The sequence below is a fragment of the Cucurbita pepo genome, chromosome 6 (assembly GCF_057944985.1).
Source record: "Cucurbita pepo subsp. pepo isolate OVF chromosome 6, ASM5794498v1, whole genome shotgun sequence".
NCBI lineage: Eukaryota > Viridiplantae > Streptophyta > Magnoliopsida > Cucurbitales > Cucurbitaceae > Cucurbita > Cucurbita pepo.
This window is the reverse complement of record NC_141803.1, coordinates 17,198,806-17,211,797: the sequence shown is the minus strand read 5'-3', so window position 1 is coordinate 17,211,797 and position 12,992 is coordinate 17,198,806. Positions and strand designations below refer to the sequence as shown.

At 36.5% G+C, this 12,992-nt stretch overlaps 1 protein-coding gene across 1 annotated transcript; it reads left to right on the top strand.

Moving 5' to 3' along the window:
* The first annotated feature begins 1,242 nt into the window (after positions 1 to 1,242).
* RANBPM (SPla/RYanodine receptor (SPRY) domain-containing protein) lies at positions 1,243 to 12,505 on the top strand. Its single transcript, XM_023679590.2, has 10 exons — positions 1,243 to 1,785; positions 3,234 to 3,380; positions 3,472 to 3,558; positions 4,957 to 5,002; positions 8,254 to 8,330; positions 8,961 to 9,123; positions 10,012 to 10,080; positions 11,141 to 11,200; positions 11,300 to 11,386; positions 11,878 to 12,505. The coding sequence occupies exons 1-10, from the start codon at positions 1,412 to 1,414 to the stop codon at positions 12,148 to 12,150; spliced, it is 1,383 nt and encodes a 460-aa protein (XP_023535358.2). The 5' UTR covers positions 1,243 to 1,411; the 3' UTR covers positions 12,151 to 12,505.
* The last annotated feature ends 487 nt before the right edge of the window (positions 12,506 to 12,992 follow it).

Genomic DNA, 12,992 nt, shown 5'->3' with positions numbered 1-12,992 from the left:
AGATTAGCTGGGCCGCGCTTTCTGGTGGGTCGAGGATGCGTGGGCTCAGGCTTAGCTGGAGGTGGGCCATACTGTGGATGGACTCGTACGCAGCTTCGGCTTCGAAGTTAAGGTCCAGCCGGTTGGGCTTAATTAAGAGTTATTTGATATAATTTACGTGCCTGAACATAAGGATCAACATATTGAGCACAAACTCTCATGGACTCTCATGGACTCTCATGGTTTTGATCATTCCCTAAATTAGGGACATATGACTCAATAACCTGATCAACTCAGACTACCTAACCCATATTGAGCAGTGGTGACTCAATCCTAACCCATATTGTCCACTTTGAGCTAAGCTCTCATGGTTTCCCATATTGTCCACTTTGAGCTAAACTCTCATGGTTTTGATCATTCCCTAAATTAGCCAGATCAACTCAAACTACCTAACCCAAGATTTTTTTCGTTTTAGGTTAGGTTGAATTTTTCATAAATCGAAAATTTCAAGTAAGTTCACGGATTGACATTTTTTATAGGGATAACCAGCCCAACTCGAAAATAGGGTTACAATTCAACCAAACTAAAAAATAGGCTTGCTTTGGGCTTCCCCTAAACGGAATTGATTGATTATAAACCCATGATCATTCTCTAAATTAGTCGATGTGGGACCTTCATCATCCAACACCTCCCCTCAAATAAAGTACACGTCCCCCTTAATCGAGGCTCAACTCCTCAACTCTCCACAATGGTATGATATTGTCAACTTTGAGCATAAGCTCTCATGGCTTTACTTTGGACTTTCCAAAAGGCCTCGTACCAATGGAGATAGTATTAATTGATTATAAATACATGATCATTCCCTAAATTAGTCGATATGAGACTTTAATCATCCAACAATAATATTTTACGCTTGTAATTGATATGAATGATATCAATTATTTAATATTTAATTATTAATGTAATATATATATATATATTATACAGATAAGTAATTTTTTTTAATTATATATACATAAGTAAAAAATTTTAAAATAATAAAAAAATACAACATCAAACTAGAAGGTTTTCTCAACTCAACTGGTGTATATTCTATTAATTTCATTGTATTTGTTCGTATCCACGTGGCAGGTCCACGTGGCAGAATGTTTGACTTTCTGACTCTAGGATGGTTGTACGGAACTAAACTCTGATTTATGTGAGAAGAGAGAAAAAAAAAAAAAAAAAAAAAAAAACAGAAAAAAGAAAACAGAAAAACAGAAAATATTAAAGATTCTTTTCTTTGTTGCTCCATTGCGGTTTCTCTTCCTTCTTCAATTTCCCGAAAGCCTCCATTGCCGTATCTTGAAATTTCAAGTATTCGACTTCGCCTCCAATCAATCGATTTCCGAAATGGTTACTGAATTCTAGGGGGAAGGAATTTTCCTTGAAGATGAACGATCGCATCAACAGTAGCAACAACGTGATTAACACCACTAATTCTACTACTCCTCAAGATCTCGGATTGCACTTCTTGGAAATGGTTCGATTTGGGCTATGCGACACGGACGACGACGAGTCTCCCACTGAGCTCAATACCATCAACAGTTCCGGAGGTTTCTTGTTCGTTGCCATCGATAAGCTTTCTATTAAGTATACGAATGTGAATCTTCACGGCCACGATGTTGGTGTCATCCAAGCTAATAAGCCAGCTCCTGTTAAACGATTTGTCTACTACTTCGAGATTCATGTAAAAGACGCTGGGGCTAAAGGCCAGATTGCCATCGGCTTCACCACCGATAGGTTCAAGGTGCGGAGGCAGCCCGGGTAGGACGTACTTCCTCTATTTCTCTTTCTTTCTTGATTTGCTTTTCGGTTTTGCTGTGATTGCATTTATTATGTGGATTCTTTCTTTGTCACTCGGAAATGTTACGAATGTTTCTTTTTATTGGAATTGAATATAGTATCTGCAATTATCGAGTTAGAGCTTGTCTTTATGATTCTTGAGTGGATTTTATTAGATGAACACAACTCTCCACAATGGTATGATATTGTCTACTTTGAGCATAAGCTCTCGTGACTTTGCTTTGGGCTTCCCCAAAAGGCCTCTCGTACCAATGGAGATAGTATTGTTTGATTATAAACCCAGGATCATTCCCTAAATTAGCCGATGTGAGACTTTCATCCAACACCTACCCTCGAACAAAGTACGCCTCCCCTTAATCGAGGTTCGACTCCTTTTCTTTTGGAGTCTTAGTCATTTTTGACTATGCCTTCGAGGGCGGGAGGCTCGACTCCTTTTCTTTTCGGAGTCTTAGTCATTTTTTGACTATGCCTTCGAGGCTCACAATACTTTGTTCGACATTTGAGGATTCTATTAACATGGCTAAGTTTAGGACATGACTCTGATATCATTTTTTGACTATGCCTTCGAGGCTCACAATACTTTGTTCGACATTTGAGGATTCTATTAACACGGCTAAGTTTAGGACATGACTCTGATATCATTTTTTGACTATGCCTTCGAGGCTCACAATACTTTGTTCGACATTTGAGGATTCTATTAACATGGCTAAGTTTAGGACATGACTCTGATACCATGTTAGATGAACACAACTCTCTACAATGGTATGATGTTGTCCACTTTGAACCTAAGCTCTCATGGCTTTGCTTTGGGCTTCCCCAAAAGGTCTCTCATACCAATGGAGATAGTATTATTTGATTATAAACCCATGATCATTTCCTAAATTAGCCGATGTGAGACTTTCATCCAACACCTACCCTCGATCAAAGTACGCCTCCCCTTAATCGAGGCTCGTCTCCTTTTCTTTTGGAGTCTTAGTCATTTTTGACTATGCCTTCGAGGGCGGGAGGCTCGGCTCCTTTTCTTTTCGGAGTCTTAGTCATTTTTTGACTATGCCTTCGAGGCTCACAATACTTTGTTCGACATTTGAGGATTCTATTAACATGGCTAAGTTTAGGACATGACTCTGATACCATGTTAGATGAACACAACTCTCTACAATGGTATGATGTTGTCCACTTTGAACATAAGCTCTCATGGCTTTGCTTTGGGCTTCCCCAAAAGGCCTCTCATACCAATGGAGATAGTATTCTTTGATTATAAACCCATGATCATTCCCTAAATTAGCCGATGTGGGACTTTCATCCAACAAAATTAACTTCGTTTAGCTCTTCTGCATTTTCCGGAGATATCCCCTCCCCTTCTCATTGTAAGCTCTCAAATGCCCTGTGTTGTTAATTTGGACGAGTAGGTGGGAACCTAATAGCTGTGGATATCATGGAGATGACGGACTACTTTATCGTGGAGTAAGTAAGAAAGAACCTTTTGGTCCAACATATACATCTGGTGATACAGTTGGTGCTGGAATTAATTACGCCTCACGGGAACTCTTTTTCACGTAAGACATTCTTGCACTGTAATTGTTTAGTTGTAAGGTTTTTGTTAAAGGTTATCATCATGATACTTTGGTTCTTCTGTCGATGTACCAGAAAAAATGGGGTAGTTGTTGGAGCAGTAGAAAAGGACATAAAGGGTCCCTTGTTTCCTACGGTTGCTGTTCACAGCCAAAACGAAGAGTATGCTCCTCATCAAACTTCTATTCCCTTGATACTTTGTTTGCATATACGTTGGTTACTCTGATAATTTAGTTAGGATTATATGTGTTAAGGTTTTATAGCAACCCAATGGATTTCTACTTGTGATGTAGTTAGTCCGGTCTTAAACTATATAAATGTAGTTGGAACCAGCTCGTGACGTATCTGATGTTGCTTTAGCGTAAAAGAAGGCTTTCATTGCTTTTGTAATTCCTTCAAAGTAATCCTTTAATAATGTTTCTGGTGTGAAGTATTTGATACTTTTACAGCAATCTTTCCTGGTTTTCGGGTGGTAGTGTGCCCAAATTTTGAGGTCCATTCTCTTGGATGGAAATCTTAACATGTGAAGGCCCTTTATTTAAATTTTGTGGAGTGTTGACTGGTGCCAAATACCGTGGTTAGAAAAAAAAATTCACTTAGCTTAGTTGTTTATCTTTTACATTCTTTTGTAGATAAATGACGAGGAAGTTATAATTTATTGCTTATATCATGGGTACTACTGATTTGAGCATGGTTTGATCTCCTCCCTCTAATTTTATGTCATCAATGAAATTGTTTGTCATAAAAAAACATGATGGGTGCTACCAACTTGAGCATAGTTTAACGGTTAAGGTATTCACAGCCTTCTTTAGAAGTCGAGGTTCATTGTAGGTGCAATCCACTTGTAAGAAACAAGTCAAGCAAACGTCTTCACCTCCTTTGAAATGCAAACTTTCCATAGTTTTGTGAAGAAAGGAGGGAAAAGAGCATTTTTGAAATCATATTTGTTATTGGGATTGGTGGGATTTTGTTTCTTCTCTCCCCTGCTTATAGCGTTCTTTGGTTTGTGAGTGTTGTTTCTTGTTTTAAAAAGTTTTTTTTTGGTCAGAGGAACTGTTTATTTATTTACTTATTTTGATAAGTAATGATAACTTCTTGTTGAGTGTATGAAAAGTACAAAGTGGTGATACAAAAAGCACTACCCAAAATTAGGAGCTCACAAAAACTGCTCTAAGAGGAATTAATTTCAAAAGGTATAGCCGCTTGGGCAAAGTACTCCAAGAGGACTCTGAATCAGCTCTTTGATGTTGACTCCATGGAGGGTTGAGGTCCTCAAAACTTCATTGGCCCTTTGCTTCTCTCTTTTGTAGGCCTCTAAAAAGTTTTTCAAGTTTTATCTTGTGATAAATAGTGATTGAAGTTTTAAGCATTTCCTCTTATATTGGCTTCTTTATTACGTTGTAAAGCCTTACTATATACAACTAGGTGATTATTGTGTTACTAGTATGTTTAGGATCCTTGTGCCATTGAACTGAATTTGTTCTGGTTTTTATGAAAGTTTTGTTTCATGATTTTTATGGATATCTTGATTAAGAGATACATTTTATTACAATTTGGCAGGGTGCAAGTCAACTTTGGACAGAAACCGTTTGTGTTTGATCTCAAGGTCAGTTTCTGGACTTCTGCCCCCTTAATTATCAGTTTCCCTCTGCAATAGTCTGAGGATCTTTTTACTCATTCTTGAGAAGCAGACAATTTGTCTATTTTTTTTTTTCTCCCGATCATGGGTATTTGGGTTGATCTTTGTAGGAGGAAACACTAATGGTCTATTATACTTCACCGGTTCAATTTTAGGTGCCAGAATGTGTATTTTCTGTCTAGGACCTGTTTTCACCTGCTAGTACAGAAAATAGTTAACCTTTTCTAGGAAAGAAAATCCTTTCTTCTTGCTGAGTTAAAAACCTTGCTATTTGTTAAATTTAAGTTTCTTGAGACTGAAGATGTTCTTGCATTTTTAAGCTTTTCCTACAATAATTTAAAGTTTGCCCTAGGGAGAATGACTAGGTGTATGTGCTGCTTTAACGGTTTTATTGAGGATGGCCCTTTATTTGATGCACCCATAGTTAATGGGAGATTTACTTTGTCCAATAGTAGGACCTGAAGTTGGATTGACAGGTTCTTATCGTAAACGGTGGATGGAAGTGTTTCTTAATCTGAGGCAATCTTTGGGGCCTAGAGTCACTTTGGACCATTGGCCAATGTGTCTGGATTCAAGATCTGTAAGCTGTGGTTCTTGTTCTTTTAGGTACAAAAATTTGTGGTTGTCTTACCCTTCCCTTAATGCCTCCTTCCATTGTGGTAGCAAGTTGAAGTTTTGGGTAGAAGTCTGCCAGCTAAAAAAGCCCCTTGGGTGTTTGAAATCGTTGTGGGGGTGCACCTTCTAAGTCTATTTGTCAATGCCTTGGCAGTTATCTTATACACACGTCACAAGATTGATAGGTCTAAACTCTTTAACCTTCGTGGCCTTTTTCTTTATTGGAATAACGAAAACAATAGTTTCATTCAAAGAGCTATCTAGGAGGTCTCTCTCATAAAATTCATTGGAGACTCTCCAAAGATCCTCCTTGATATGCACCCAGTTATCTTGGAAAAAACCATCGGAAACCCATCAGGGCCTAAAGCTTTGTTTCCGTCAAACCCAAACACCACTCTTCTAATTTCCTCGAGGGAGAAAGCAGAGTCTAACAAACCTTTGTCAGTGAAAGAGATAGGACTCCTGTGCACCCCATCCCAGAATGGTCTAGGAACCACCACTGCATCATACAGAGACAGAAAAAAAAAAAAAAGAAGAAGAAAGAACTTCCTCCTCAAACTCCCTGTTCCCTTTCAGCACCAAGTCAGCCTCATTCTCAGGAGAGCTAATAAAATATTTATTCATTCTACCAATAGAAATTCCGAAAATAAGTCATATTACAATCTCATTCACTCACCCATTTAACCTTCGTTTTCTATCCCTGATTCACACTTTCCTTTCTAACAATTTCCACAAACATGGCCTTTATGTCCAAACGCTCCTCCTTACAAGGCTCATTAAGCCTCCCCTCAAAATGGTGCAAGAATTAATCCTCTTACCTTACTTTGTATGGAAGCTTAGTCTGCCTCACTTGCTTTCTTTATTGCATAATGAGCATAAATGAAGTCAGTGAACTTCCTTCTAACTAGTTGTTGAAAGTAAACAAGCCACCTTTATTTCACAAATTTGTGGTCGAGTCAATAACATGCTCTAAGTCAGGAATCTTTGCCCTTCTCTATTGCATTTCCGCTGCTTGTGTTATTTTTGTGTCCATTCGTATCACAAAGCTGGTCAATGCTAGCCGTATGAGGAGAAACTTCTTTTACAGTTTTGGTGGTATTATTAATTTACATCTATCCCAATATGTCATTTTTAAAATCATCGCAATTGATGTATGATCTTGAAGAGAAGGAATAAATCTTCATAAATTGGGGTTTTATTATCCAATTAAGAATCGAACCTATTTATTGTTCTCCTTCAGCCAATCTAGTGCTTGAGCTTCCCGAATGCTTGTTGCTTAATTCTTAAGTTCCAAAAAAAAAAAAAAAAACTTTTGATTCCAAAATTTTAACACCCCTTTGAGAGCTCACAACTTAATAAAGCAACAACCATCCTGTTATTGTCAGCCAACATGGCAGCATCATTTAGAATGTATTATTTGTCATAAAGGCACTTCCAAAGTCTCGTGGAAAAATATTTTAGTTGAACTTCCTTTCTTACCCCAGTTGGTTTTTAGTGTAATAGGAGATGAGAGAGATGCTTACTTTTGGGAAGCATATGTGATTGGGGGATAGACCCCTCTACTCATTATATCCTCGGTTACATCAGTTGTCTTTGAAGAATCATTCAGTGACTTCAATTCTTTCTCAGTACGAGGTCCAACCTTCTCTTTCCTTGGGTTTTTTTGTTGTCCGTTGACCAATAGGAAAGCAAAAAAGTTTTGGCTTTGTTGGGTGACTTTCACCCTAGCCCTAATAGGAGAGATGCTCGACTTTGGAGTACTTGTTCGTCCAAAGGCTTTTCTTATAGTTCATTCTTAAAGTGTTTGGTCCATTCCTCCCTATCAAGCAGTTCAATTTTTTCCTTTGTGTGGAAGGTGAGGATTCCCAAGAAGATTAAGTTCTTTGTATGACATGTTTTGTATGGAAGATTTAAGACCTTTGATTGGGTCTCGGAAAGAGGGTTCATGTTGGTTGGGATCATCTTCTATGGAGATGTGATTATGCTAGTGCCGTTTGGAGTTGTTTCTTTGAGTGTTTGGTTTTTGCTTTACCAACTTTTAGGGCTGTAGAGATGATTGAGGATCTCCTTCTCCATTCTTCTTTTTGCGAGAAAGGTTCTTTTTTATTATTATTTATTTATTTTTTATTGTGCTATTTTGTGGGGTCTTTGAGGCGAGAAAAATAATTGAATCTTTAGGGTTGGGGAAAGTTTTTGAATGATGTTTGACCTTTGTTAGATTCTATGTTTCACAGGGGGTTTCGGTGTCAAAGACCTTTTTGTATAATTTGTCTTATTTTACTTGATTGGAGCCCTTTTGTATAATTTGATTCCTTTTAGTGGACTTCTTTTGTATGTTCTTGTATTCTTTTATTTTTTTTTTTCCCAATAAAAGTACGGTTATTCATAAAAATATGAATAATTTGATGTATATTGTTTCTTCAATAGTGTACTCAGTAATGTGCCGGATTTTAGAAGTTACAGAAACAGGAATCATGCTCCCAAAAAATTCTTATGAGTTTAAATTGTTTGTTGCATAATACTTGTGATAGTAGTATCTAAACATTGAGATGGGAACCAAAATGCATATTGATATTTTTCCTGTGTTGCATTGTTGTTCGTAGGCATGGGAAGCCCAAGAGAGGATGAAGCAACAAGCCACCATTGAGAAATTATCTTTGCCATCAAATGTCAGTTATAGGTAAAGAAAATTGCTTTTGAATATCCTTAAATCCTCTGATTGTCAGGTTTGACATTGTAGACTAACCATTTGACTATACAACATTTGGTTGAGGATTAGTTTTAGGAAACTCTTGAGTAGTTGACTGAAGGTCTATTAATAAATTGTAGCTAGTATCATGGTACCTTATAGTCTTTCTTTGAGCTTTCAACAATTGGCCAACTCTTGAGCACCGCTAAGAAAGAGAATCAGATTTCTCTGACAGTCGTATTTTACAAATTTTTAAGATGATTTGTTATTTGATAAAATAACAGACGTTACAGAATTGGTGTTACATTGATAAAATCTATGAGATTGATTAAATATAATGATAACCTTCCATCATCCAAAAGCCACGTTTATTTATTTATTCATATACTCTCAGAAACCAACTGGCTAGCAAATACTGTTGATACTTGATATATATGTGTGTGTGTATGCATGGATGAATGTTGGAATAGACATTGACAGTACAGAAAGCAGCAGGATAGAGCTTGAATGAGGGACAAACTTGTAATTGTGCATATTCGTAGATTACTTATGTACATACTTTGTTTCATGTCAGAACAGTGTACATGATCTGATTGCTGACACTTTGTTCTTTGTTATCAGAATAGTGCGCTCATACTTGGAACATTATGGTTATGAGGATACGCTCCGTGCATTTGATATGGCCTGCGAAAGCACTGTTCCTCCTATATATATAACTCGGGAAACTGGCTCTGATGACCAAGATAACACGTATGCTCTGAACCAGAGAAAGACTTTAAGGCAGGTATGAATTATTTCACCATAGATTCCTGTGGATTAGGATTTGTGAATTTGCATTTGTTCATGTGGGGAGCTTTCCCTTGATTTATCTGCTTTTTTTTTTTTTTTTTTTTTTTTTTTTTTTTTTTTTTGTAGATTTGTGTAAAACTGTTCAGAAATGTGACTTTATCACTTTATCACAATGTTTTCTTGCCCTCCTTTTTGAAGCACTGATGAATATTTTATTCGAAATAGAAAAGAATATTCTTTGATGCAAAAAGACAACTTACGGTCAATGGTAGATGATTTGTTGGGGATTTCAAAACCGAACCAAATTTACTTACATGCTTGTAACAAAGGACAAATTATCTCTTAAACTGGAACGAAAGAAATTCTTGTTAATTGAAAATAGAAAATATCTCTTTGCCTTTGCCTACAATGCGTGGCCTTGTTTTTACAATGAGTCAGATTCCTTTTTTCCCATAATGGATGCGCATTGTAAATTTTATAATTGTTGAAATTAATGCTTTTGTAATTGCCCATTGAATGCCAATTTGTCAGCCCCTTTTATCTCGCTAGGTATAGGGTTTAGGTAGGTGCATTTCTTATCTTCGTTTTTCCCTTCTTTTGAATTCTTTCCTTTCTAATGAAATATTTTATCTAAATAAAAAGTTAATGCGTGGCCTTTAACTGTTTATATGACAATCAGATTCAATTTAACTGTATAATACTTCTCAGCATAGTCCCTTTCTTCCACCCGTCACAGCACTTAATTTTGTGTTACAAGAAAACAAATGTAATAATTGTTACCTTTTGGAGAGAGGGTGGGAGCTGCTTGTAATTTAACGAGTTATGTCAATCTATCAGTTGGTATAGAACCTTGCTTTTGATCAGTTTCTTTCTGTTGATGAAGCTTATCAGGAAGGGGGAAATTGATGCTGCACTTGGAAAGCTCAATGAGTGGTATCCGCAGATTGTACAGGTGAGCCAACTGTGTTTAATTCAATTTTTCACGTTTGTTTTATCGTCTGAAAAACACATAATACACGAATATGTATAATTTCTAATGTAACACTAATCTTGGAAGTTTCTTGGAATGATTCTTTATTCAATAATATCTCAGTAGGGACCCCTAGTTAAAATGCTTCATTCCTGCCTTTGGCAACAGCTTAAGCCACGGTTAAACAATACACAATAACACAGTGACTTGACAAAACAAAAGTAAAACCTCCACAGTAAACTAGAGGCAGAGAGCGAGAGCCATAGTACCAAAACGAAGTGCGAGAGGCTAGACCGTGCTGCATCAATTCCCTCTGCCTAAAAACAACTCGTTCTTGAGTTAGGGAGTGAGAATATAGAGGAAGCACACAAACTTCCGCAGTTGATATTGGATTTAGGTGGGAGATTTGCGGGTGTTTCCACTTTACTAGGGTGTCTTTGTGTAATGCTTTTAATTGTGTGTTCTTTTACAAGTGCCCTTTATTTCTCCAAGTGTAAGCTGACAAAGGAGGAGTCCTTAGTGCAGCACAAAGAGAAAATAATTCAGAGTTCGGATTGTAGCTATGTGATACCAAGATTAATTTTTGTTTCAGACACATGAAATAAATCTCTTAACTAAGAGTCCTATTGCTACAGTGGTTAAATGATGTACCAGTATGAAAAATGTATAACTTCAGTTCCATTTTTATCCATAATTTTCTTTTATCTGGAATTCGAACTTCAGGTTAGGTTCCCATGAACAACCGTGATGTTGTTATTTACCCCACGTTTACCATAATGGATTCGTGTGATTTTTAGGTGACAGTTTATATTTTCTTTTAATGTATTGATCTGTCTTATCTTTAATTTATATTCACTTGATAATGGTTTTTTCTTGTTTTTTCTGTTCTTTATTCTCTTCCATATTGCCAAATATATATCCAAGACTTTACTCTTTTTATCTAGTTTTTCAATTCCTTGTATCCTAGTTTGATCAAGTCTAGTACAATCTTCTTGCGAAGATATATTATTTATTGTCTTGATAACAAGTTTGCTTCGTGCAGGATGAAAAATCAGCTACTTCCTTGCTCCTTCATTGTCAAAAATTCATTCAATTAGTCAGGGTACTTTTTCGTTCTAAAAATATGTAAATGTCACACGTTTTCCAATCAAAATCCAATCTCTGGATTGTTTATGAGTTTCCTGCTGTTATTATACGATAGGTTGGAGCGCTAAAGGAAGCTGTTAATTTTGGAAGGAATCATTTAGCAAAGTTTTATGGTCTGCCTGGGTTTCAGGATCTTATTCAGGTACTGAGCTTTTTCTTCCATGTAGGAAATGTGGAATCATTTAGTACAAGTCGCAATACCTCATGTCCAAGTGTCGTTTACATGCTTGTTTATGCAAATATTTTTTAGGATCAAAGTGTTAATAGATCCTCCAAAGTGTTAAAATTAGAGGATCTATTTGACAGAAAATTGAAAGTTTTGGGATGTAATAGATACTTTTAAAGTTTAGGGATATACTAGACTAAACATGTAATTTTAGGGACCGAAACTTGTAACCTAACCTAATTACATTTATCAACGAAATTGTTTCCTTGTACATCTTAGAAAAAGAAGAGAACATTTAGGAATAATTTCAGGTCTCCTTATCATTGATGTTTTGGAAAGTTATCTACATGAGTTGTGTAAAATAACTTTGTTTAGTTTCCCATTTGCAACACAGATTTGTAGTGCATGTATTTCTGGCTATTCTCTCCATATGGATTAATTAGATCAGTTGAACTCCCTTTATCCAGGACACTGTTGCTTTACTGGCATATGAACGACCTCAAGAGTCCCCTGTTGGTTATCTTCTCGAGGATAAACAGCGTGAAATTTTAGCCGACGCGGTGAACGCCATGGTCTTATCAACTAATCCCAATGTGAAAGATTTACAATGTTGCTTGCATCCATATCTCGAACGGCTACTCAGACAACTAACTGCTTGCTGCTTGGTAAGAAGGTCCTTGAATGGGGATCAAGGTGAAGCTTTTCAACTGCACAGAGTGTTTGACAGCATAGAAAGGTAAGTGCTAATGCCTCCTAGAACAACACATTAACCTTTCCCCCATTGTGTCTGTGCCTGCAAATACTCCATATCTAATAAGGGCATCCAGTGGTGTATCATTTCTTTAGGAAATTGGGGTTCTCTCTGTGCATACCTTGTAAATTCGGGACTCTGCTTCGCATGAAATTTGTATCATCTACAAGCTTTGATTAGGTTTTAATGAAATTCTTATAATGCACATTTACCGCACCTTGTTACAAATCAAACAATTGCGAAGAGATTAGTGGGAAAAGTAGACAATGATGCTGTCATCTCTTATTAGAGCATAAAGCCCTCGAATTATTCACAATGAATCAAAGAACAGTGATATTTTTACAGGGCTGTGGAGTTTGGTTTGTTTTTCTTTTCTATATGAGATATAGCTTTTGCTTTTGAATCTGGTTTATCATATCTATCATATTTGATCATTTATTATAGGTAAATATTGTGTATGATTAAGGATATCTAGCATTTCATTACGGTTTACCATAAGTGGATATTTAACCTTCCATTACGGTTTACCATAGGTAGATATTTAGCATTTCATTACGGTTTACCATAGGTAGATATTTAGCATTTCATTACGGTTTACCATAGATATCATATTCGACCATTTATTATAGACAAATATCACATATGATATTTAGCCTTCCATTACGGTTTACCATATATATCACATCCGACCCTTTATTATAGGCAAATATCTCATATGATATTTAGCTTTCCATTACGGTTTACATAGGTTTACTATAGGTGGATATTTAACATTCTATTATGGTTTACCGTATGTATCCTATTCGACCCTTTAGTATAGGCAAATATGTT

What these genes read in the sequence shown, in the direction of transcription:
- RANBPM (XM_023679590.2), top strand. Translation starts at nt 1,412, where the DNA reads ATGAACGATCGCATCAACAGTAGCAACAACGTGATTAACACCACTAAT. An exon ending in CCATCAAATGTCAGTTATAG is followed by an intron (nt 8,331 to 8,960) that starts GTAAAGAAAATT and finishes CTTTGTTATCAG; the next exon opens with AATAGTGCGCTCATACTTGG. An exon ending in GGTTTCAGGATCTTATTCAG is followed by an intron (nt 11,387 to 11,877) that starts GTACTGAGCTTT and finishes CCCTTTATCCAG; the next exon opens with GACACTGTTGCTTTACTGGC.